The sequence below is a fragment of the Exophiala spinifera genome (genome assembly GCF_000836115.1).
Source record: "Exophiala spinifera strain CBS 89968 unplaced genomic scaffold supercont1.6, whole genome shotgun sequence".
NCBI classification, from domain to species: domain Eukaryota; kingdom Fungi; phylum Ascomycota; class Eurotiomycetes; order Chaetothyriales; family Herpotrichiellaceae; genus Exophiala; species Exophiala spinifera.
Genome location: NW_015622518.1, coordinates 888,046 through 910,366, shown reverse-complemented (window position 1 = coordinate 910,366; position 22,321 = coordinate 888,046). Strand labels below are relative to the sequence as shown.

The 22,321-nt window shown below is 51.7% G+C and overlaps 7 protein-coding genes across 7 annotated transcripts; 3 read left to right on the top strand and 4 right to left on the bottom strand.

The window, feature by feature from the left end:
• Nucleotides 1–1,963: 1,963 nt before the first annotated feature.
• On the bottom strand, nucleotides 1,964–4,189 carry PV08_08247 (uncharacterized protein; the record flags this gene model as incomplete). The annotated part of the gene is made up of 6 exons (XM_016382573.1): nucleotides 1,964–2,137; nucleotides 2,235–2,366; nucleotides 2,449–3,163; nucleotides 3,251–3,363; nucleotides 3,427–3,725; nucleotides 3,796–4,189. 6 exons carry the CDS (start codon nucleotides 4,187–4,189, stop codon nucleotides 1,964–1,966), a joined length of 1,827 nt encoding a protein of 608 aa, XP_016233276.1.
• Nucleotides 4,190–5,667: 1,478 nt separating this feature from the next.
• Nucleotides 5,668–7,465, top strand: PV08_08246 (uncharacterized protein; the record flags this gene model as incomplete). The annotated part of the gene is made up of 3 exons (XM_016382572.1): nucleotides 5,668–5,812; nucleotides 5,871–6,356; nucleotides 6,423–7,465. The coding sequence occupies 3 exons, from the start codon at nucleotides 5,668–5,670 to the stop codon at nucleotides 7,463–7,465; spliced, it is 1,674 nt and encodes a 557-aa protein (XP_016233275.1).
• Nucleotides 7,466–8,866: 1,401 nt separating this feature from the next.
• PV08_08245 (uncharacterized protein) lies at nucleotides 8,867–12,598 on the top strand (the record flags this gene model as incomplete). Its single annotated transcript, XM_016382571.1, has 2 exons — nucleotides 8,867–9,920; nucleotides 10,152–12,598. The coding sequence occupies 2 exons, from the start codon at nucleotides 8,867–8,869 to the stop codon at nucleotides 12,596–12,598; spliced, it is 3,501 nt and encodes a 1,166-aa protein (XP_016233274.1).
• Nucleotides 12,599–12,919: 321 nt separating this feature from the next.
• PV08_08244 (uncharacterized protein) lies at nucleotides 12,920–13,561 on the bottom strand (the record flags this gene model as incomplete). The annotated part of the gene is made up of 1 exon (XM_016382570.1): nucleotides 12,920–13,561. The coding sequence occupies one exon, from the start codon at nucleotides 13,559–13,561 to the stop codon at nucleotides 12,920–12,922; it is 642 nt and encodes a 213-aa protein (XP_016233273.1).
• A 429-nt stretch (nucleotides 13,562–13,990) lies between these two features.
• On the top strand, nucleotides 13,991–14,369 carry PV08_08243 (mitochondrial import inner membrane translocase subunit tim14; the record flags this gene model as incomplete). Its single annotated transcript, XM_016382569.1, has 2 exons — nucleotides 13,991–14,041; nucleotides 14,097–14,369. The coding sequence occupies 2 exons, from the start codon at nucleotides 13,991–13,993 to the stop codon at nucleotides 14,367–14,369; spliced, it is 324 nt and encodes a 107-aa protein (XP_016233272.1).
• Nucleotides 14,370–14,937: 568 nt separating this feature from the next.
• PV08_08242 (uncharacterized protein) lies at nucleotides 14,938–16,199 on the bottom strand (the record flags this gene model as incomplete). The annotated part of the gene is made up of 2 exons (XM_016382568.1): nucleotides 14,938–15,825; nucleotides 16,035–16,199. 2 exons carry the CDS (start codon nucleotides 16,197–16,199, stop codon nucleotides 14,938–14,940), a joined length of 1,053 nt encoding a protein of 350 aa, XP_016233271.1.
• Nucleotides 16,200–18,017: 1,818 nt separating this feature from the next.
• Nucleotides 18,018–19,394, bottom strand: PV08_08241 (uncharacterized protein; the record flags this gene model as incomplete). The annotated part of the gene is made up of 3 exons (XM_016382567.1): nucleotides 18,018–18,729; nucleotides 18,778–19,304; nucleotides 19,380–19,394. The coding sequence occupies 3 exons, from the start codon at nucleotides 19,392–19,394 to the stop codon at nucleotides 18,018–18,020; spliced, it is 1,254 nt and encodes a 417-aa protein (XP_016233270.1).
• Nucleotides 19,395–22,321: the final 2,927 nt, after the last annotated feature.

Genomic DNA, 22,321 nt, shown 5'->3' with positions numbered 1-22,321 from the left:
CGGGTTGGTCTCGAGTGTGCTGATGGGCCAGAGACCTCCGCCACGGAACATATACTCAGCTACCAAAATGGGGATAAGGTGAAGAGTTAAGAAGCATCGACAAGCGGGAGGGCGGCATTTCGGCCGTTTTCCAGAAGCCACAGATGCTGGAGACGCGTCAATTATCGATAGATATGCGAAGTGGGTGAGGGGGGCAGAGATTCAGAAGTAATCGTAGTCCTGGTGTGATAGGACGAGATCTTTCGAAACATAGTGCGATAAAGCAGGTGGCGTCGGGTGGCCTGAGGCTGCTGTTTCGTCCATGGTTCAATGGGTGACGGTTGAAGGGCGAGTTTGACGATGGAGCGAAGTTTGACTCTGCGATCAGACTTTTGCCTTCCACAAGCGGAACGTCGGCGCTTATCGAGGCCGATGCTTGGCACCGGGTGGATGAGCCTCCGCTTTCTCAATATCCCAGTTCGACGGTTGATCAACTAAGCAGCACGGATATGATAATATCTGGGTATCTATCTAGGCACTTCATGCTCAAATCTGGCAGCACTTGCTCATCCACATTTTGGATGACTCTCGCAAGCGTCGAGAGCAGAGGCGATGAAAGGCCGGAGACCTCGCTGTAAGTCCTGCGCCGGCGACTGCCACTCTGCGTCTGCTGGAAGAAGCAAATGACCGCAATCTGTCCACGAATTGGCCTCGAATTGGCCATGATCATCACTCTCCACCTACCCTTTTCAAACTTCAGCAACCATGTGCTGTTCCTCGATGCACGTTGATGTTGTCATGCAGTTCGCAGCCTTGCGAGCTGCTCGGAAAGCCACCGGAGGATCTGCAAACCCCTGCACTTGTGGTTACCAAGATCCGGGGGTTTCGCTGATCGAGCTGGCTATCTTTGGGACGAATCTTGTCGCCACCGGGGATGTATAACCAGACCCTTTCCTGCATGCGATAAGACGTCCTCTTTATCTCATATTATGCCAATCATCACCGTCCGTCCTGGTTGTCATGGTCCTCAGACATGACGGTTAAGCTGCCGCGTCAACATTTGGATCCTTATCCATTTCAAGCGATGACGCTGCTTGGAGTGTCAAAAATAACCATGAATGAGCTGCAGCATTGACTATCTAAGCATTTCCTCCAAAAGCCGCACAAATACCCAACACAGTAATAATGAAGAATCACTTACATTGACAGCCTTGTATGTGGCACTCTTCTGGCTCATCCTTCAGCGTTGACAGGAAAGACGTCAGAGCTGACAATGCGACGTGGTCTATTAACGTTATCTCACCACCCATGCTTCCACAGCGCCTCCAAAACATCCCAACACCATTGACATGGAGCAGCGGCCACAGCCCGCAAGATGGTGTGCCAAGTGGTCGTTGATATTGTGATCACACCAAAAAACCCCGAATGCAAGGTCCATGCCAGTATATACATGGATTATGGCGCACTGGTAACTAGTCAATAGCAAGGGACAACTGGCACGGTATCATGTCAAATCATACACCATTATAGAACAGCACATGTCAACATGAAGCAATCTTCTAAATTTATCAAACTGCTCTTCGGACGAAGGAGACACGTCAAGAAAGCACTGTTCTCGTCCTGGCTGGATCACACTACTACAGTAGGCTGGAAGACAGGTCGGACACCGAACAAGGTCCTCGGAATCACCTTCTAGCTTCACACGGCTATTTCCCAAGGACGGTGTTCTGGCTCGGTAGACGTTGTATTCTACAGGTTAGAGTGTAGCCATTGCCTAGACCCATTCGTCCAGCGACTTCCCGAAGTGCTGTCGTTCTGCAATATCGAGATGGCACGCTCTGACAAGGGGGAAATGAATCACTGACCTCTCCCTCCGAGACATGTTCCCCTCCAAACACCTAGGCGTGCATTCATGGCCTTTTCACTCCACCACAACAAGTACATACAAGCAAAATTGTCCCGTCCACCAGGCCAAGCTCCGGATTTAAGACTGCTTAACAGTGTCCTCGAACAAGTGGATGACGGCACACACGGCCCTCGCCACTGAATAGACTAAGCACGTGCTGTTGACTGTTTCGTTGAGGACTTTGGCCACAGTCGCGAACAAGGCACTCTTGACGAACATGAACAAATGCTTCATCGCATTGGTGTGGGCGGTCTCGTTGCGTGTCAGCGTGGTGAGCTGCCTCCGGGTGATTTTGCCCTCTTGGGCCAGCACGCTCGCCAAAGCGCGATGTGTCTTCGCGCGAGTGAACTTCGTGGTCGACGCCGTAGACCTTCTCAAGAAAGCGCGACGAGGAGAACAAATAGGCGAACACGAAGTTGAAGATAGCATCGTAGGGGGGAGATTGGGAGGCCGGTGTAATTGGGATCGAGAGCCAAGAAAACTAGGGGGCATCAGCCTTGCGTGCATCGAAACCCCCCTGTCGAGTGTCACTGGCCGCGAGTCATTATATGCCGGACCTATACTTGTGTCTCGAGGGGCTGGTCCTTCTCAAACTCAGCGGCGAACAGCTCACTGAGCTTCTTGTTCCAGAAGAATTTGACCAAGATCGCTTCTCCATCATTCCATTCCTTCACCTGCCGGTATTTCTGCCGTAGCTTCCAGAACAGCTCGAGGCCGGGAGACATGAGGCTGTTTCCGGACGCCGACCTCCAAGCACAGATCGTAACTGCCCATATCCAGAACATGAAATCCTCCTGTTCCGGCGTGTCGCATTCCCACGTGTATTGCTTCAGCATCTTCGTGAGCTCCGCCCTCGACGCCAACCCACCGTTGCTCGCGATTGGAGCAGAATCAAACCCAAGGCCGCAGTACACGACGATAGCCAACGCCAGTAGCTTCTCCTGACTTTGTCCCGTCGCGTCAAGTGCCGGACACGCTTCCTGGAACGTTCTGCGTACCGGCTGCGTCGCATAAGGGAGGCCGATGATGTGCTCCGAAGCGTCTCGCTCAAGTTTTGACCTCGAGTATACGTATGAGAGACGGATAATGATCTCGACCGTGCTGGGTAACCATGTCCCATCTAGGATGAACTTGTGAAACCCCCTTGGAACTTCGCCGAGTTGATAGGCTGAGGATCTTGACGGCACAGCGCTTATGCTGGCACCCTCTCGTTCGAGGAGCAATTGAGGGCGAGAGAAGAACCTGAGACCGGTAGACAGACTCCACCATGAATCGAACCTGTGACGAAAAGAAGGACCATGCCACGTTAGATCATCAAGTCTAGTTTTTCTATACCAGGGCACATGACGACTTGACTGAACTCACTGTAGAATTGTGCACTTGGGGTGATCAGATACCGTCTCAATGCCTCCCTGAGCCGTGATGATACGTGAAAGAATTTCCAGGTGATACTGGTGCGCCTTCATATCAACGGTTCGCTAATTCGACGGTTCAGAAGAAAAGCTCGTTTTGTGTTCATGTGCTGTAGGTCGGACGCTTACCTCGACGGTCGCCAGGGACAGAATGGCCAGAAGCTCGTCATCCGGCACTTTACTAGGCGACTGCGACAAAGTCTCCCTCAGAAACTCGAACGCTTTCACTTTATGGAACAGACACTGCTGGGTTTGTCCGCGACCGGGTGATACTTGCATGTCGTACAGGAGCTGGAGTCCAGCTGCCCCGGCATGGTATCCGGACGTGGTGGGCCTCGTCATCCACTGAATAAACTCGTGGTTATGAGTGTCTCGGACGTGAAACACTTCGAATGCCAGTTGTATCGTAGGTACTATCATCTGTTGATCTTCGGGGCGATTGTCAGCGATGAAAACTTGGTATACTGAATGATTGAGATGTTGACAGAACTCGCTTACATATTGCGATATGTTTGGGAACGCCTCCGGAAAAGGGCGATTTGATGGAACCTCTCCATTCTCGGTAGAGCAAGGCGAAGATCTGTCGTCTCGTTTGCGCCTCGGCTTCCTCTGTCTCATCCCGGGTCTCATTCTGCCGACGCCGCGATGTAATCTTGAGCTTCGATTGTTGGGAATCATGGCTCGCACCATGGGGATCCAGACGGAAACGAGTGATTAATGGTTTACTCGATGCCGGTAAATCCCCGACGACAGTAGAGGCCACGCCAGTCTTTCGCTTTGCGTGGTTGAATCTTGCCGTGTGCGAGCGCACGAAAGACGTAACGAGTTCTTTTTCTCGTTGTGTGGAATTGGCCTGATCAAATTGAACGAACGAAAGCTGTAACTCTGCCATGGCGATCCCACGGACGTTTTCGACATGGATCTGCTGAACAAGGCTGTTTGCGACGAGGCGGAGCTAATGAGAGTCCAATGTCGATGGAAAAGGGTCTTCAAAAGATTCAGAATATTGGTCAGTGACTAAAGCCTCCGTGAGAGATTTCTTCCAGAATCATCCCCGTTCTGTTGAGTCACGACACTCGCGTCGTGTCGGTGTCTAATAGGATGCCCGATGCTTCGACGTGGGTGAAAGAGGCCGAAGCCCTTTCTATTGCGGAGACATGCCTTGTCCGGCCAGCGGCCTGCCAAGTGTTGGGGAGTCCAAAGCGGGAAATGCCTGAAGTCTCATGACTGATTCGGGACTTAAGCTTTGCGCCAGCCGCGTTGGTATAGATGGTAGGGCTGAACCATAGTTTCAGTGTAAACCCTTTCAGGAATGTGCTCTTCGATGCCGATAATGGATTATGGCAGGACTGTTGACTGCTCTTCTTGCAGATACAAGTTGATATCAGTCTCAGCTTTGCGAGAGGATGGAACTGGAGTATATGTAGCATGCGACATGCCTACTCTCCGATCCTGATAAGCGGGAACTTTAAGGGGTCGAGCTCGGTCCGTTTAGAGTTAGAAGCTTCAACGAAGCATGTTACTCAGCGGCTCTACAAAGTTCTAACCCTGAAGTACCCGGGCCGAGAACAAAGAGCTTATTGGGAGCTATATTAGCAAAGCATCTCTCTCAACCTGGACTAGAATCTTCGAAGTCTGGCGCCGATTTCAAGGCCAGTCTCTGTTTCCTGGGAACATTTGAAGAAACCAATCGAACGGCCGGTTCGATACCCGTACAAATCCCTCTCACGACTGCATGCATGTCTTGCACATCGCTGATGGCCTTGGACCGGAAAGTCCCGGCCATGGAGACCAGAGGAGGGGCCCAGGTTCCTGGAGAATGGAGTCGAGCTTGCTGTAAGTTGGAAACTGCACAATGGTTTCGATAAATACGACTTAGGTCGATTTTTGAGTCTTCGAGCGGCGCAGATCACTGTACCTCTCTTTGTCCTGGGCAACGGTCTCTGGAAGGGCATTTTTACTTGTCCTAAAACACCGGAACGATGCTCGTGGTGAGCTAGGAGTACAGCGCCATCGGCTCACCTTTGTGCGGCCTAGATAAGCCTTTACAGGGGTCCTAGCGTACTGTGCATTCGCATGGCGTTAAGCCGGTTATTGATATGTATATCGGTGTTTATGGTCTTCTCCATGCTTCCCTGCCGATCACCACCAGACTCAGCTCAGAGATAAGGGCATATGCGGCGTTACCCGACACAATGATAGACATAGACTACCAGTATCAAGATGTTCGGCGCTTACACCGAAGCCTGCCGAACAGGGTGCAACAATATAAGGAACCGAATGTAAGTTGAAGGTACCAATTGTGACGAGTCCTCCTTTCCAAAGATTATATTCGACATGGAAGTCACCAGCACGTCAGAGAAACCAAAGATGTCGGGTCCTGGAGACCAGAAGGGTGTTGTCGATGTCGGAGTCGGCGAGTCTCAATTGCAGTACTCGCCAGATGCGCATCTTCAGCGCAAACTTGGCGGCAAGGAAGTTCAACTCTTTGCCATTGGAGGCGCCATTGGCACAAGTACGTTCGCGGTCGACTGGGATCGAGTGCATCAGTGCTGATTTCACATCCTGTGTAGGTGTCTTTGTGACGATGGGCTCCTATCTTCCTCACGGTGGTCCTGCAGGTCTCTTCTTGGGCTACACGCTTTGGTGTATGAATGTTTGGTGTGTGAATGAATGCTTTGCAGAGATGGTGGTATACGCCCCAGTTCCCAGTGGCTTCATCCGTTTCACTTCCGTCTGGGTCGACGAGGCACTGGCTTTCTCACAGTCGTGGGCTTTCTTTCTATGCCAGGCTCTCCTCATTCCTGCCGAGATCACAGCCCTGCATGTGGTGATCACCTTCTGGACAGACAAGTTTCCTGTTGAGGCCACAGTGGTTGTTGTGATTGCCATCTATGGAGTACTGAACTTGTTCAGCACAGGGTTGTTTGGCAAAGCTGAATTCTACATGAGCCTTGGCAAGATCTTCCTGATCTTCCTATGTTTCGGCTTCACCTTTTTCACCATGATTGGGTGCAATCCTCTGGGGGATGCGTACGGGTTTCGATACTGGAACAATCGTGAGTCAAAGTCTAATCCAAGCCTTTCGAGAGAGACCACATCATGCATTTCTGACTGCTCACTAGCCGGTGCATTTGCGGAATACCTCACGACTGGATCCCTCGGTCACTTCTGGGGTCTCTTGAGCTGCATGACCTTTGCCAGTTTCGCAGTCTGTGGACCGGAGTATGTCAGCAGCGTGGCAGGAGAAACGAAATCGCCTCGTCGTGTTCTACCGAGCTGCTTCTCAAGCTTCAAATGGCGCCTGATGTTCTTCTTTGTCGGCTCGGCCCTTTGCATCGGCATTGTCATCCCTTACAACGACCCAACTCTTGCAGCATATTTGAGTGGCGAGGTGTCTGGCGGCGGCACCAGCGCCGCCGTGCCATACACTATTGCAATGCGCCGCATGGGCATCAAGGGTCTTCCTCACCTGATCAATGCAATCCTACTCACTTCTATCTTGAGCTGTGGTAATGGAGTCTTTTTTGCTGCCTCCCGAGCACTGTTCGTCATGGGTGAGACAGGCCGGGCGCCGAAATTCTTCACGAAAACGACCAGACGAGGCGTACCGATCTATTCGGTGGTCGCATGTCTCCTCGTCGCCTTTCTTGCCATGATGGGTGCTGACAGCGGAGCCAACGAAGTTCTCCACTACTTCATCGACCTCTGCACGATTTGCGGTCAGTTCAACTACCTATGTGTATGTGTGACATATGTCCACTTCTACTACAGCATGAAACGACAAGGAGTATCTCGCGACACACTCCCATACAAAGCACGATTCCAGCCGTATGGGGCATACATTGGCGCGACGGCGGCCGTGGTGATGATGTTTTTGCTGGGATTTGACATCATCAGTCCTTTCTCCATCAAGTGGTTTTTCCTGGACTACACGCTGCTGGCAGCCTTCCCGATTGCAGCCATCGTATGGAAGTTCGTCAAAAAGACAAAGTATGCCGGGTTCGGCAAGGCAGACTTGGGGTTGAATGGCATGGTCAAGGAGGTCGATGAGTATGAGGACATGGTTCAGCCGGAGCCAGAGGGCTGGTTCGAGAAGTTCTTCAGCGGCGTATGGACATGGCGGGAACTCGCAGATGCCATCAGGCGCAAGAAGACGCGTACTTGATACGAGAAGCGGAGTGGAAAAGACTGTCAGACTGAATCGTGTGATAGTATGACTGTGGACTTGGGACAACCGTCGAGTTTCGTTCCGCGAGCGTGACGAGGCGAGAACTGGTTCCATAATCTATTCCATACCCAGCGACTAAACAAGAACCCGTGTGCATAGAACGCTCGCTCTGGTGATTCCTGTTTCACTGCATTCGCTGCCATTATCTTGATTTTTGAACGACGCTCGCAGACCGAAACACACCCCCTTCGTCGCTTTCCCATCATGACACCCAATATTTCGCTGCGTCTCTGCTCTCCACCGTGTGACCGACACACGATGCTCTCTTAGTCAACCAGCCAAGGCTCGCCTGATAGAAGTCCTGCTTGTTTCGAAAACGTTAGAGACTTGACATTCACTATGTGTGAGCGATAAATAGCTCTAGATTTATCGGCCACCACAATTTGTGCTACCCTTAGTTTCCCTTTTCTCCTCATGGTCTGTTTGCGCATCATCACGACAACCTAGCACTGGAACGAGTCTGCCTATCTAGGCTTGTGTTGAAGGCTGCCGCACACATGGACCTGGAATCGAGAAGAATCAACAGTCCGGTTGCCCGCAAAGCCGTTCCCCCCGAGCCTGGCCTTTGAACCAAGGACGGCAGGAGAATACTCAATGCACTCGAGCTGCATCTTTAGGCCATCTTCAAGATTTGATGACTCTCTCCGTACGGCGCATAGCGGCTGAGGAGAATACTGATAAAGACGAGGATGAAAGCAGTCTGATTCTATCGAATGTATCGATATCTATGTCAATTTCTCTTCGTAAAGAAGCATTTCGTGAAGGAATTAAATCTTCCGAGCCATGTGTCGAGGAATCCGAATCTCCGCTTTTCCGGGAATGGATGGAATATGCCGTCTTAGATCTCTGCATCATCTCTGCTCCGCCACTGGCGATCACTGGCATGTCTCCTGGGCGAGAAAAGCAACAGCAGTACGAGTACTCCGTACATGATGCTCACTTGAGGTTGCAGTCAGTAAGCTGGCTGTTTGTTGCAGACGCCAGATATTTTACTATTGGTGCCTCGAATGGCGCTTCGGTAATATCAGGCTGAAGATGTTATTGGCTCGTAGCTGCAGACTGTCGCTTGCCGAAGACCAATCCCTCCAATGAACCCTGTCTGTTGACCTGGGCGGCTACGAGATGAGCAGGTGCCTGGTGCTAGCCTGATGCATTCGCAGAGCGAAATCCCTGCGGCTGAAGAACGCAGCTTTCGAAGTTCTCAGAGGCTTTACAAAAACCGTGTCTCTCACGGCGGATAGCTGTATTGGCGCAAATCGCGCCTCCAGATAGGGCCACAACGAGTCCAGACGAAACCTTTCCGTCTCCATCCTCACCGCCGTCTATACCCTGGGCTAAATGACGTCGCAGCGACCGCCGAATCACGAATTCTCTGTGGCCATATTCTGTGCTCTCCCACCTGAGGCTGACTCCATTATCGCTGCATTCGACGTCGAATGGACCGGCAGAATTGAGAAGGCAGATGGTGACACGAACAGTTACTCATGTGGTCGTATTGCGGACCACAATTGTGTCGTTGCACACCTGTCAGGGGTGGGGAAATCAAATGCGACTCTTGTAGCAGCTGGTGCGAGTGCAACATTCAAAGATATACAATATGCATTTGTCGTTGGCATTTGTGGCGGAATGCCATTCGATGAAAAAGGCAAAGAGATCCTGCTAGGAGATGTCATCATCAGTCGAGCTCTCGTTCAATACGATCTCGGGAAACAATATCCACAAGGCTTCAAAAGGAAGCAAGAGATCGAAGATGTGCTTCCAAGACCAAGCCATGAAGTCCGTGCATTGCTCGCCAAATTGGAGACCTTGCGAGGACGTCAAGTGATTGAGCAGAACACACTTGAACACTTGAAAGCCATCCAAGAACAGCTACCGTCGGCGTCATGTCCAGACCCAGAAACAGACGTCTTGTTTGACCCTTCATATTTTCACCAACACCGACACGTCAAAGGCCTAAGCCGGTGTCCCTTCTGCCAAAGCAAGCCTCAACAGTTCTGCCAAGAAGCGTCGACAACAGAATGCGAGGAACTCGGGTGTAAATTTACGAACGCGACGCGCCGACGAGCGTTGCAACCCTATCATGACGGCAGTACCGAATCCTCAAGCAGAAATCCGAGGATCCACATAGGAAGAATCGGATCTGCAGACACGGTATTGAAGTCTGGACAATTCCGGAATCAACTTGCTAAGGATGAAAAGCTCATAGGCTTCGAGATGGAAGGTGTCGGTATATGGGACGTTTTCCAAAACAGCCTCATTGTCAAAGCAGTATGCGATTACGCAGATAGCCACAAGGACAAGGTGTGGCAAGATTACGCTGCGGCGTCGGCCGCTGCTTGCTTGAAGTCGCTCTTGGCTGAGTTGAACCCTCCCAGGAAGGCTCGAGAGCATGGTAAGTCTTGATATATCACTCATTGGTCACCGTGGGAATTAGGTACTGGGTGATGTCTTTGAGAATTTGTCGTGAGAGATTTTCTTTCTGAAGAAGCATCCAGGATCCTTGAGGAGTCCTTACTTCTAGATATCTTTCCCGCACAATATCAGAACGCATTCTCCTTTACCTGCGATCCACTGTCTTCTGCAACATCAGCTGTATCGTACAGAATGCTGACTGACACCCCAGGAAACCCCGAATCGCCGTTGTGGAGCATGCCCTTCGAGAAATCCAACCTGCCAGACTTGGTCGGGCGTGATGACCTGCTGCAAAACGTTCAGTCCAAGATGTTTCAGCCTGGTAAGCACTCAAGGATCGCTTTGCTCGGACTGGGAGGTATTGGAAAGAGTCGTGTGGCAATGGAAGTCGCCTATCGTATGCGAGAAGCCCGTCCAAAATGCTCTATTTTTTGGGTTCAAGCAACTGACGCTCGAGCCTTCGACAATGACTGCTTGATGCTCGGGAAATTGTTGAATATACCGGGTATTGAGGATAGTAAATCTGATCCAAAGGATCTTGTTTGTGCACATCTCAGCAAAAGCTTTGCGGGTGAATGGTTGTTCATCCTTGACAATGCAGATGACGCGAAGCTGTGGGGGGGAACAGGAACAAGCACTACGGCGACTGAGGCGACTTTCTCATCTCTGGTCGAATACTTACCCAGAAGCGAGACGGGTTCGATCCTCATAACAACCAGGAATAGACGAGTGGCGTCACCAATTGCTAAGGAAAATGTCTTCATGGTGTCCGACATGGACACAAAAGATGCTGAAACTGTGCTGAGGAATCTGCTTGAGAAAGAAGAACTCCTCAACGACCGCAAGTCTACTGAAGAGTTGCTGGAGATACTAACTTGTCTGCCCCTAGCCATCGTTCAGGCAGCCGCATACATCAATAAGAATGAGGAGACAATCAAGACGTATGTACGACTACTGCAACAACCCGAGGATGATATGATTAGGCTTCTCAGCGAAGATTTCAGTGACGAAGGACGATACAAGACGTCACTAAACCCCGTCGCGACGACGTGGCTAGTATCTTTCCAACAAATACTCTACGAAAGCCCAGTTGCAGCAGAGTACCTGGAGATGGCGTCTTGCCTCAGCGAGAAGAATATCCCGGGATCTTTTTTTACGGCACCATCAGAGATAGACAAGATTGATGCTTTGGGTGTCCTCAAGGGATATTCCTTCTTCAGAGAGCACGATGAGAGAAACATCAATGACTCTGTCGGTCTACTGTACGACATGCACCGCCTCGTTCGACTTGCTACCCGCAACTGGCTGAAACGACGGAAAGAAATGTCGACCTGCTTGAAGAGCGCCTTTCAGCGAATGGTTTTCGTGTTTCCCGAGGTGACATGGGAAACCAAAGACATCTGGATGCTCTACATGCCACACGCACAAGTCTTATGCGACTTTACTGAGGGTGAAGATCTTTTTGAACGATATGTATTGCTCCAAAAAATGGCTTCTTGCTTGGGGTGGAAGGGGCAAGTCAATGCCTCGATTAAACTTTTGAAAGTGGTGGTAGATTGGGCAGAAAACGCGTTGGATGCTGATGATTATTTCAAATGGCAAACCATCTGGGGTCTAGGGATATATCTACTCGATGTGGGGAGGGAATCTGAATCTGAACTTTATATTGATCGAGCACTACAATGGGGCATTGAACATCGGGGAAAGAATGACGAATTTACCCTTGGTTGCATGGTGGGGGTAGGAGGCCACAAGGTACAGCAAGGATTCTGGAAAGAGGCAGAGGCGCTTCTCCAGGAAGCGATTGAAGTTGGCAAAAGGATCACGGGACCGGAAAACGCGAATGTCCAGCAAGCCAGACTGGACCTTGCAGAGATCTATATGGGCACCGACCGACAGGATGAAGCAGAAAGAATAGCGACTGAGTTGCTCGAAATCGAAAAGCGGCTGCGTGGTGAGCGAAACCATCCAAATATACTCAACTTAATGGCTTTTTTGAGCCGGATCTACCGACTGCAGGGTCGGCATGGGGAAGCTGAACAACTCAGTCTAGAAGTCGTTCGGAAGCTTGAGCAGTTCTGCGGGCCAACCAACGCACATACGCTCAAGGCCCTCGTGGAACTTGCGTTGGCATATCTCTGTCGAGGGAAGCTGCAAGAAGCTGAGGAAGCTGCTCTACGCTCTCTTCAAGGGTGCAGATTATTACAGCATGTAAATTCAGGATGGATCAGAGAATGCATGAGTGGCTTGGCACATATTTTTTGGAGACAGGGTCGTCATGAGGACGCTATCAAGATGATGGACGAACGTGTCAAGATAGACGAAGAACTAGAACATACGCATCATCCTTGGGCTCAGTACTGTGTCCAGACATTGCTTAAATGGCGAAACTGGATGCGGGAACGAGATGCCAGGGATGATCCGTCTGGGTCGGTAACACACAGGTTGGAGGGTAGCAGAGAGGAGGGAATGCTGCAGGGACCGTCAGATGAACAATCTGTGCGAGGCTTCGAAGATCTCGACATTTCTGAGCGGCAGCAGACACACAGGCAGACTCAGCGCCATTCACAGAGGTCGCTTAAACGCCGGCTTTCCTCCAGATCTCCAACAAGAAGCGGCCGGAGAAGGCATAACCATAAGTCAGGCAGTCCTGATTAACATTGATCCCCACAAAAGCCCCTTCAACTCGCCCCTGAGTACCCCTGCACACACAGCCTCGGATGTAGAATCTGCTTGATATGATTCGATATCGAGAGTTTGAAGTGTATTGGAGGACGCGAGTTGACTTTGGCATTTGGTGTACCCCTGGTTCTGGACGAGGGCATTGTAGGAGACGTTATATGAATAGACACGAGCGACAAAGAAGGCGGAACGGAACGAACCAGTTCTTTTGTATTCAAGTGCAACCTGAGAGAAACGCCGGGTATCGTAGACACATAACACTCGTCGCAATGTTTTTCCACCACGTCGAGCCATATCTCAATCGAGATCCATCTCCTCTTCCGTGCCACCACCAACAAGCATCTTCCTCTTTCGTTTCTGTCTGAGTCTCTCCTCTCCAACCACTCTTGAAGTCTCCATTTGGGCCTTGACTTCCTCGACCATAGGCTCCGTCTCCGCCCTCGCGGCCTCGAGGTCTGCCAATTCCTTTCGAATGAGGTGTTCTCCTTGCGCGACGACCTTGAGATCCTGTCGTCTTCTTGCCTCGCGTTGTGCCTTTCCGCTGAGTCTGCGTCTGGTGTATACACGCTCTCGTCGGGCTCTGATTTCTTCGATGCGTTCCATGGCCTTCATGGTCGCGGCCACGAGGTTGCGGTCGTACTTGACAGGTGCGTTTCGTCTCTTGGCGAATTGTGATAGAAGTAGGTTTTGGTCGACAATCATTTCCTTGCCACGTAGAGCGCGAGACGTCTTGGTCCACTTGAGTTTACGGGGTTGTCGCTTCATCTTGAAGTTCTTGTGGCATTTGGAGCGGCAGAATCGGAAGACTTTTGCATCGTTGCGAACGAATGTTATTCCTTTGGAAGGGTAAACTGGGCGAGAGCACAGATGGCATGTTTCGATCCTAAATTCATCAGCTACCAGGACAGAGAAAATGGTAATGAGATTACTGTACCTCATGGCGGCGACACCGCACAAGAAGCGGTAGCGGGGAGTGCGCTAGAAAACAGAAATAAATGCGACACTTATCGCGCCTGCAAATGTCGTCTGCAAGGCAAACTTGGTGTCGCAGAATCTGGCAACACAAACAGAATGTTTGTTGTTCGTCGTCGTGAAGTCTTGTACATTGATGTCGCCGAAAAGCCCGCAGACTTGGAAAATTTATGCCAAGGGCGTTTTCAACCGATGATTAGCCGGTGCTTGATTCAGGAAGTCTAGCCGAATGAAGATCAATCCGGTGCTCGAAAGTTCCTTCAGCATCGTCTCTGAAAGACAAGGCATCATCCAACAACTGGCCATACTCACGACAAGCAACTCTTCGTTGTACACTCTTCACGAATAGCTTTGCGAACGCAGCCAGCCGCTTATTGGGAATTACACACCTAAACAATGGCTTCAACAGTAGCGGTTGGCGTAGGCATCGCCGCCGCAGCTTTCTTTGTACGCCAGTCTTTTTCTTCAGTGAGAGAGCGTTAGGACTGACATATATTTGCAGGGCCGCGCTGGTCTTGTGGCTTTCCGCCGCTGGCGCAATCCGAACGCCGTAAACGCTTTGGGTCGGGCTTTTTATAAAGGCGGCTTCGAACCGAAAATGACGAAACGAGAAGCATCATTAATACTGGACCTGAGCGAACGAACGTTGACGAAAGATAAAATCCGAAAGAACCACAGAGCCTTGATGCTGGCAAATCACCCCGATCGAGGAGGTAGCCCTTATTTGGCGAGTAAAGTCAATGAAGCAAAAGAATTTCTAGAGCGCAATGGGTGAAGATGATGGGAATTCGCGCAACCCTAATATCATATTGTACAGTGGCAGGACAACCGGCCACCCTGGGAGCAATGACCCGCGACCTGAAACAGTCGAAAACGAGGCAGTCAGAGCGATTGTTCTACTGCTTCTCAGCGTTTGGCATAGCGGTGGCGTTAATGGGATGGGTTTCATGATGCGACAGGCCGATTTCGCCTGTCTTCAATGTTTACACGGGCGCTTCAAAGAACGAAGTGCTGAACTGTCTTTTTCAGATCTCCTCTCGACATTCGCGGTCATACGATAGGGAGAGTATGTCCAAGCAAGGACGACTGTGCGGCACAAGTCTAAAGAACTAGCACGCTTCGAAGGGGCTGTTGGGCTAGTTTCTTCCTCAGTTTTCGCTGAGGAATCGAGATCTAAGCGAGAACCGTCTGTGTATATAGTGTACAATAAAAAAAACAATGCACAATCGACACTTTGTCAATGGGCAAAGAACGCACACACCCGATCTTCAACGCCTGTCCCTGCCCTCTGCCATCCTGTAATCCCAGTCTACAATTCTCGCTTCTCAAATGCTATGCAAAGGCTAACGTCCGAGTCCATCACACCGCGCGAAGAACTCCTCTAGGAAGCCATTAAACTCATCCTCTTCCTCCCACATCAGGACATGCCCCTTTCCCTTCCAGACCTTGTACTCGATTCCCTGGCCCAGCTCATCCTTCAACAACTCCGCATGATAAAACGTAATCATCCGATCCGCGGTGCCGTGCAGCACGGCGATACGCTCTCTGCCGACTTCGTCCCCTAACCGGGCGATCTGAGCCGTGCTCTTGTGGTGCCACCCGGCCGCTATAGCCTGCAACATGAAGCCTTTCCTCGTGAAGCCCTCCTTGTCGCGGCGCTTGTCCAGTTCGCCCGCCGCGAACCGGTCGCGGTTCGTAGGGTAATTCAGGCCCGAGCCGGGCGGTTGCTCGGTGTCCGGCAGCGCGAGGAAGTCGTCCGAGAACAGGCGGTGGGCGACCTCGTCGAGCTGCACGTCGATGTCGCGCGGGATGAACATGTTGATGCGCTGTCTGAGGTTCTCGATGAAGGGGATCGTGCGCACGAGCCGAGGCGCCGTCGACACCAGGCTCAGCGACGCGACGTGCGAGGGGACGAGCAGGCCGACTTCCTGCGCGATCATGCCGCCCATGCTGACGCCGATTATGTGTAGATTTCTCTCGTCGTGTCCGGCAGGGGAGGTGGTCGGTGTCGATGTCGAATCCGCCTGTTGTGGGAGCCAGCCCAGATGACGGAGCAGGTCGAGTACGTCCTTTGCCATTTCGGTCGTCGAGTAGCGACAGCTCGGTTTGTCCGAGAGGCCCATGCCTCTGTTGTCGAAGACGAGGGACGAGTACCGTGACGACCGCTCGTGGCCAAAGTACTTGGTTTGCCGTTTCCATGCTGTTCGGTAGGCTCCGAGGCCCATTATCCACTGGTGTTTTAAAGACATGGTCAGAACATAGATGCTTCAACCGTATGAGGGCCCGCCATCGTCTCATCGTCTCCGGGATAACCAGGCTCAGATAGGAGTATTGTTCAATGCCTCGTGTCACTCTGTTTGGTAATCCCAGAACCATACGGATACAATTTTCATCCCGAGACCTCAAACTGAACCGAACTAGCAGAAACAAAGGAACTCACCACAAGCTTGACATCGCCGGTCCCGTGTACTTCGTAGTTGATGTTGAAAGGTCCTCCGGCGCGACCGTTCGCGACAGCACACTTCCCTTGCTTCGCAGGCGGCAAGTCCCAATGTACAGTGTTGTACGCAGGATGCGCGAGAACCTCAGCTGCGGTGAGCGGCATTCTGTGAAGGAAGGGTATTGTTGTTCTCCGAAACCCCTTAACGGTACCACGTGTTACTCGAACTCGAAAAGTCGACCGGACTTCTGGACGATTAGGGGGGTGGGCGGTAATACGAAAAGTGCCGAGGTGGTGGCGACAAATCCGCAAAAGCTACGAGTACACTGCAAGGCTCGGCTCAGCTTTTTTAGTCCCGGATCAAGATGACAGTATCAATTGAGGGTCGCTGATGATCGAACGACGGGTCGTGTGCCTTGGAGCGAGACACGCTGGGCTACTAGTCAATGTACCCGGACCAGGGATGATGTATCTCAGGTACGTATCTGTCTCTTAAAGGACAAGGCTATTCACGAGGGTGGAGAGCATGTTCGGGGAGCAGTTTATTATCCCGTTTTTAAACAAACACGGATAATGAGCTTGGGAATAGAGCATTTTCGCCCAAACGGAGACCGAAGGGACGAACTCACTGCCTCGCTATCCCTTATCCGCACATATATATATTTCTCCCTCCCTGCTGCCGTGATAACTGTGAAACCGCCATTGCATGTATGACCGGGCTCCATGTACCAGGTATTCTGGAACCAAGACATGAAGCTGCATACTGTAATGGAGTAGTACTACACTACATTTATACTTCTGAGAGCCTCCCTCTATGACGATGAGGACATCTACAGAGAGTGTCGGTACGGTATGTGACGTCGAAGAAATCACTCTCCCCCCGATGACATATACCTTAAGCGCCTGAGGTTGAAAGTCCCAGCCTCGTTGAAACCACCCAGGCTGCCTGCTGTCGATCACCTTTTACTGTCCTCATGCCACCCCCAATTCGCAACGTCTGCGTAACACGTGCCACGAGTGCGAGTACGACTGCAAGCATGAGTACCTACCAGTGCCCAAGTGCCCCCGTCTTTATCCGTGGTCCGCGATCAGAATTCTCATCGAGATCGTCTCGGACCCCAAAAATGTACACCACCATCCTCACCTTTTGGGACTCACGAAGGTTCAAACAGGTTCGATCGTCCCTAAAGTTCTACAATAGACAAAGGGGTGGAGAGAGGGGGCCCTGAGAGCTTAAAAGACTCCCCGCCTTGAAACCCTGATCTGCGTTGACACAAGGATCAGTACGGAGCAGTATTGTACAATAGACTCCATCGGGGTAGAAAGCGTACTCGCGCCCAAAGTGGAAGATCCGACAATCATGGCGCTACCGGGTGTACATCACGCTGATCCATACCGCGGGGTTTTGTTGATTTATTTGTTGTTGTTGACACCATGGACCGCCATTCAACCAACACATAGCTTATAATCGGTCAACCGAGTAGAAACTACAAAGGATAAACAGCAAGAACCACATCTGTACATAGGTAGTCAAGATCAAGCAGCAACGAACAAATCAACCCAACAGAAAATTTTCAGTTTTGTGCTTGGTATAATGAATCCAATATCAATTCGTCCTACTAAAAAAAGCGGCTTGCTCTGCCTCATGGCTTCCCTTCATTCAAGATATAAACAACTCCATTTCGTGATGGCATATTGTAGTAAAGCCTGCTCAACGCAAAGAACAGGACAGTCCCACTCACTTTAACCTCGTCGACTTCGTGACGTAGAACGAGCCAACTCATCGGTGCTTTCAGGATCTGTCCGCGGAGCCGGGGAGTATGATTTTCTGTTTGTTTGTTGGGGTTCGTCACACCAAAAAAATACGTACATAATGTGAAGCTGAATCCTCTCGATCAGGTCGTGGAGTAAACGAACGTAGGAAAAATCAAACGGTGTTGTAAGGAACGGACAGTCTCCCTGGGGAACTGAAGACATGATTTCTTATTCCTCCATCTTGAACATTTCTTCGTCATCCATGGCGATATCTTTGTCCTCGTGACTCTCCCGGTAGCTGCGTTCGTCCGAGACGTTTTGAGTCAAAGTTGGGGGATGCATCTGGAGCAAGGGATTATATACGTTGGTCAATGTACTGTCGGACGATTTGCTGTTGAAGGACTGGTACTGTTGTGGCAAGGGTGGTACAGGCGGAACATCGGCGCCCAAGTAAGATGGCTTTGTCCGAGGGGTCCCGCCGAATGTAAGGCCTGCGGTGGCTGCTGCAAGACTGCCATCATCGGTGCCAGATGTGCTAGGGCGGAAATCGATCCCGGAGAATCTTTGTGGTGGCAGGCCGGGAGATAGAACGCTTTCAGTGTAAGAGCTTGACGGAATCGATCGGTAGGAGCGCGAGAAACCGGTGCTGCTGATGCTGTAGCGCTTGGCGTCAGGAACAGGGTAGGCGTGCTCGCTCATGGGAGGCGGCGTGGTCTCAACAGAACTGACGTCGTCGTGCATCTCAGAGGAGGAGAAGCCTGGCGACGCCGAGGATCCTTCACTGGCATCGATGACTGCTGCTTCATGATCGGATTGCATCGATGCGGAAGCCTCCGAAGTCATGTTGCACAGCACTGAAGCGGCTTCTAGCAATTGGACCTGCTGATGCTTGGAAATGAGCAACTTAGACGTTATCGCCCAAGCCGGGTCGTGTTCCCATCTAGACTCTGTCAGTACAAGTAGGGAGGAAATTCCAGGTTAACCGTACAGATGCTTGGTGAGGCAGCTGCTGTGCTTGTAGCCCTTGCCGCAGGTGTCGCAGCGCAGTTCCGACGCCGACTTCTTGCCCTCGCCTTTAATCAGGTATGACCCTTCGCTCGCCCGCCTGTTTCTGTTCTTGGTGCTCGTGCTCTTGGAAGACGCTGCCTGGTCCTCATCCTGCGAGTTGTCCTCGAGGACCTCATTGTCTTGGGTACTGCGACTCCCAGAGGCGCCGGCGCCATTGAAGTACGAGTGCATACTCGGTCTCGAAATCATACTTTGTGACTCCATCGTCTTTCTGGAGCCCAAGCTTCTTCGGTGGTTTTGGAACGACATAGCAGACGCGTCGCCCTGTTCTCTCAACGCAACAGCTATGGCGGCTTGCGCGGTGGTGGAAGTATTGACACTCTTCCGACGATTGACTCGATGAGAGGGGTTCGTGGGTGCTAAGGATATGGAATGAGAGTGTTGTCTTGCCGTGGTAGACGTGGGCCTCGAAAAGCTGCCCGAGACAGGACGAGAAGATGGCTGCTCCTTTGTTTAGAAATAGAGTCAGCACGGGCGTCAGGTCGAGAACGGGGTCCTGTGATCCTTGGTCTTCTCGCTCACCTTTGAAGAGGCCATTGTCGACAGAATAATCGAGGATGTTATCAGACGACTCCCGAGTCCAAAACTTTTGGGTAGTCTCGAAACTTGAGAGCCGTCAGGAGATGGCAGCAGTCAAGACGAATTGTTTGGTGGGGGGAATGATCGGGCGTGCACCGGCGGATTGGCTGAACACGAGGGGGTTTGTTGGGGGTTGCGATTGTCCCGTGGTTTGGATGTATTGCGTAGCGACTCGAAGCGGCCGGTGTAGAACAGTGGCAGGCTGGTGTGTGGAAAGGAAGATGAAGTCGATGTGTGTCCAGGAACCAGAAGTGTTGGAATGTGTGAGCCGTGGATGTACGAGTGTGGGATTGCGGAACAGGCACAGGAATGTCCACTGTGTCCACGGACGGTGGCTGTGGAGGAGCGAGACACGACAGAAAGAGGAGCTGCGAGCTGGACACTTTTTTTTTTCTGGTCAAGGGCCAAAATTATCCAGATGGACGAGACAACCTGCTGATCGAGCCCAGTCCACCCGCCGCCCACCGCGTCCTCGTTGCCGTCCGCCTCTCACGCTCGCCCAGGCTAAACTCGTTCCGCTGTCTTCTGACCTCTGGCAGCCTCTGTGTCTTTCACTGGTTCCTTGCTTCGCTAGCTGCGGGGTCAGCCCGTGCCTGGGCCTGAGCGTCTGCAGGGAATTAATTCTCGTGGCTCTGCCCTAGGCCAGTCTATTGGTGTCGGTCTCAGCGACAGCAGCGCCAGCAGCGCCAGGAGAGATTGATCTTCTGGGTGCGCGATAAGCAGTACCTGATGACAAAACAGCGTGCCGGAGAATGGTGGTCGCGCCAGGAAATCTGCGAGTGCCTATGGTATGATTCCACCGAATGCGCAGATGCAACCCAATGCACCATCGACCCAGCCAGATGTGTAGGATCACGGCGAACATGGGCACGAGCATACCTGATACTGTCATGCCAGGCATGGGGGCGCTTTTGGAGTATCAACGAGACATGGTCATGGGTCAGGCGAGCCAGGCCACTACACGCCATCAGTCTCGCTTCGTACCTGACTAAAAGCTTTACTCGCTTGAAGCTTCGACGTGCTACAGCCATTGCGCCCCTCACGAACCGCATCGGCATCGTCAGAACGGCTGTTTCATTGTATTAATATATGAACTAAAGACGGCAAATCCGAGACGGTTGTTGCTCGTCAATGATACGGATCCAAGTTTAGATCCACTCGTATACTTGTACAGACATGGATGCAAAGCAAGGGACCTCCTCCGCACCATGCGAGGAGCTTGGAGAAGGACGAGTTGGATAGCACCAGGCCAGCAAACGCGAGCCCAGAGCCTGAGTTAACGCCCTATCCCTGCCCTCACGGTTGATTGAGAGTGGCAAAGATGATACTGGGCCATCCTTCCGGTACTCGTACCTCTCCCTCCGCGACAGTCGACGAGTGCTCCAGCTACGAGTCGACATAACTATTGGATGCCGATGCCGTATAATATGGGGTCGGAGCGAGAGCCATGCGTCTCCGGGCAGAGAGCACTCAAAACACCTATGCACAGATCATTCGCGGCGACCTTGGTAAGCCCGGTCTGGGATAGAAGTAGATCCCTACTGTACGCGTGCAGCACGGCAAAGGCGATGTCGTGGCTCTTGAGGACGTGTGGAGAAGCATAGGGCTCTTGTCGAACCAGAGCTCAGGTTGCCCGTCGACAGGTACCCAGGCATCCAGGCATGCACTCTATGCGAACAGTTGCAGCAAGGTACGCCAGCGCCTGTACCGGAGTACGAGTGCAGGTAAAAGCCTAATACCTGAGGCACCGGCCGTTCTTCTGACTGGCAGTTGGCCTGGTCGCCTGATAGCGGCGCAAGCCCCAAAATCACGCACTGTCGAGTCCACAATTCCGTCATCGGCCTGACCTGTGCAAGATACGGCCAGGTCCCGTGGCCATTCAATAGCGCCAGCATCATGAACAGTGTGCCCGTTCGGCTTCGGGCCTTGGTCAGCCTGGATCCTGGAACTGCGTCATCCTCTCTCGAGTGTACCCCGTGCTTGTACGGAGTACCGTTTACGAGAATACTTATGCCGGAGGAGGTGCATGATCAATCCCGCGACGAGACGAGGGCGCCGCTCCTGGAGCAGCGATACACTGGCCTAGTGTCTGACAGCATGGGACCACTTGGATACTTTCTCCGTGTACACACGGACGTTGGTCAGACTTTCTTTCAGAAGGACAATCCCTCCCAAACGTACGGCTCTCCCGCTGACTATCACTTGTTGATCTCACCTGGGTTTTTTTTCCCTTCTTTTTTTTTTTTTGATTTTTTTTTTTTGATTTTGGCATGCCACAGTCACACACCGAGCCACAGAGACAGGGGCTAGAGCAGTATTCAAATATCCAGATGAACCCTTTGGTCGTTAGCTTCGTGCTTCCCCTCTTTGGACTCCTCTGGTTCCACAAAAGTAGCAGATGTGACCGCGAAAGGACAGCCATCCTAACCTCGATCGTGTTACGGAGCACACTAAATGGCGGGGTTTCATGCGATTCCTGGTTTGGTTAGGTTCCCCAGCTGTGGCAAGCTATCGTACTAGCCAGGTTGTTGAGAGCGGGTACAAGCACGAAGCAGCATAAGGAGCACTGTGTTTCGGAATACGAGTACCGGCTAATGTATGCATGGAGAAATCGTGAATCGATCGTGATCTTTTTCTGCAGAGGGCGATCTGCCATCAACAGGAAAAAATCACTTATTCACGGCCTTTCGAGGTTTGGAAAGCACATGTTGTTAGCCTCCAGCGCAGGCTAGTGAGCTGCTGCCGATGTCGGTTTCTTGTGTGGCGCCTAAGCCCCTGTGTTATCTACAGACTACAGTCCACTATCAACCGGTTTTATTGCACACTGATAAGGCGTTGACAGCAGCCCCTGTCAATATTGTTTGGCACCCGAGGTAAGGATACGG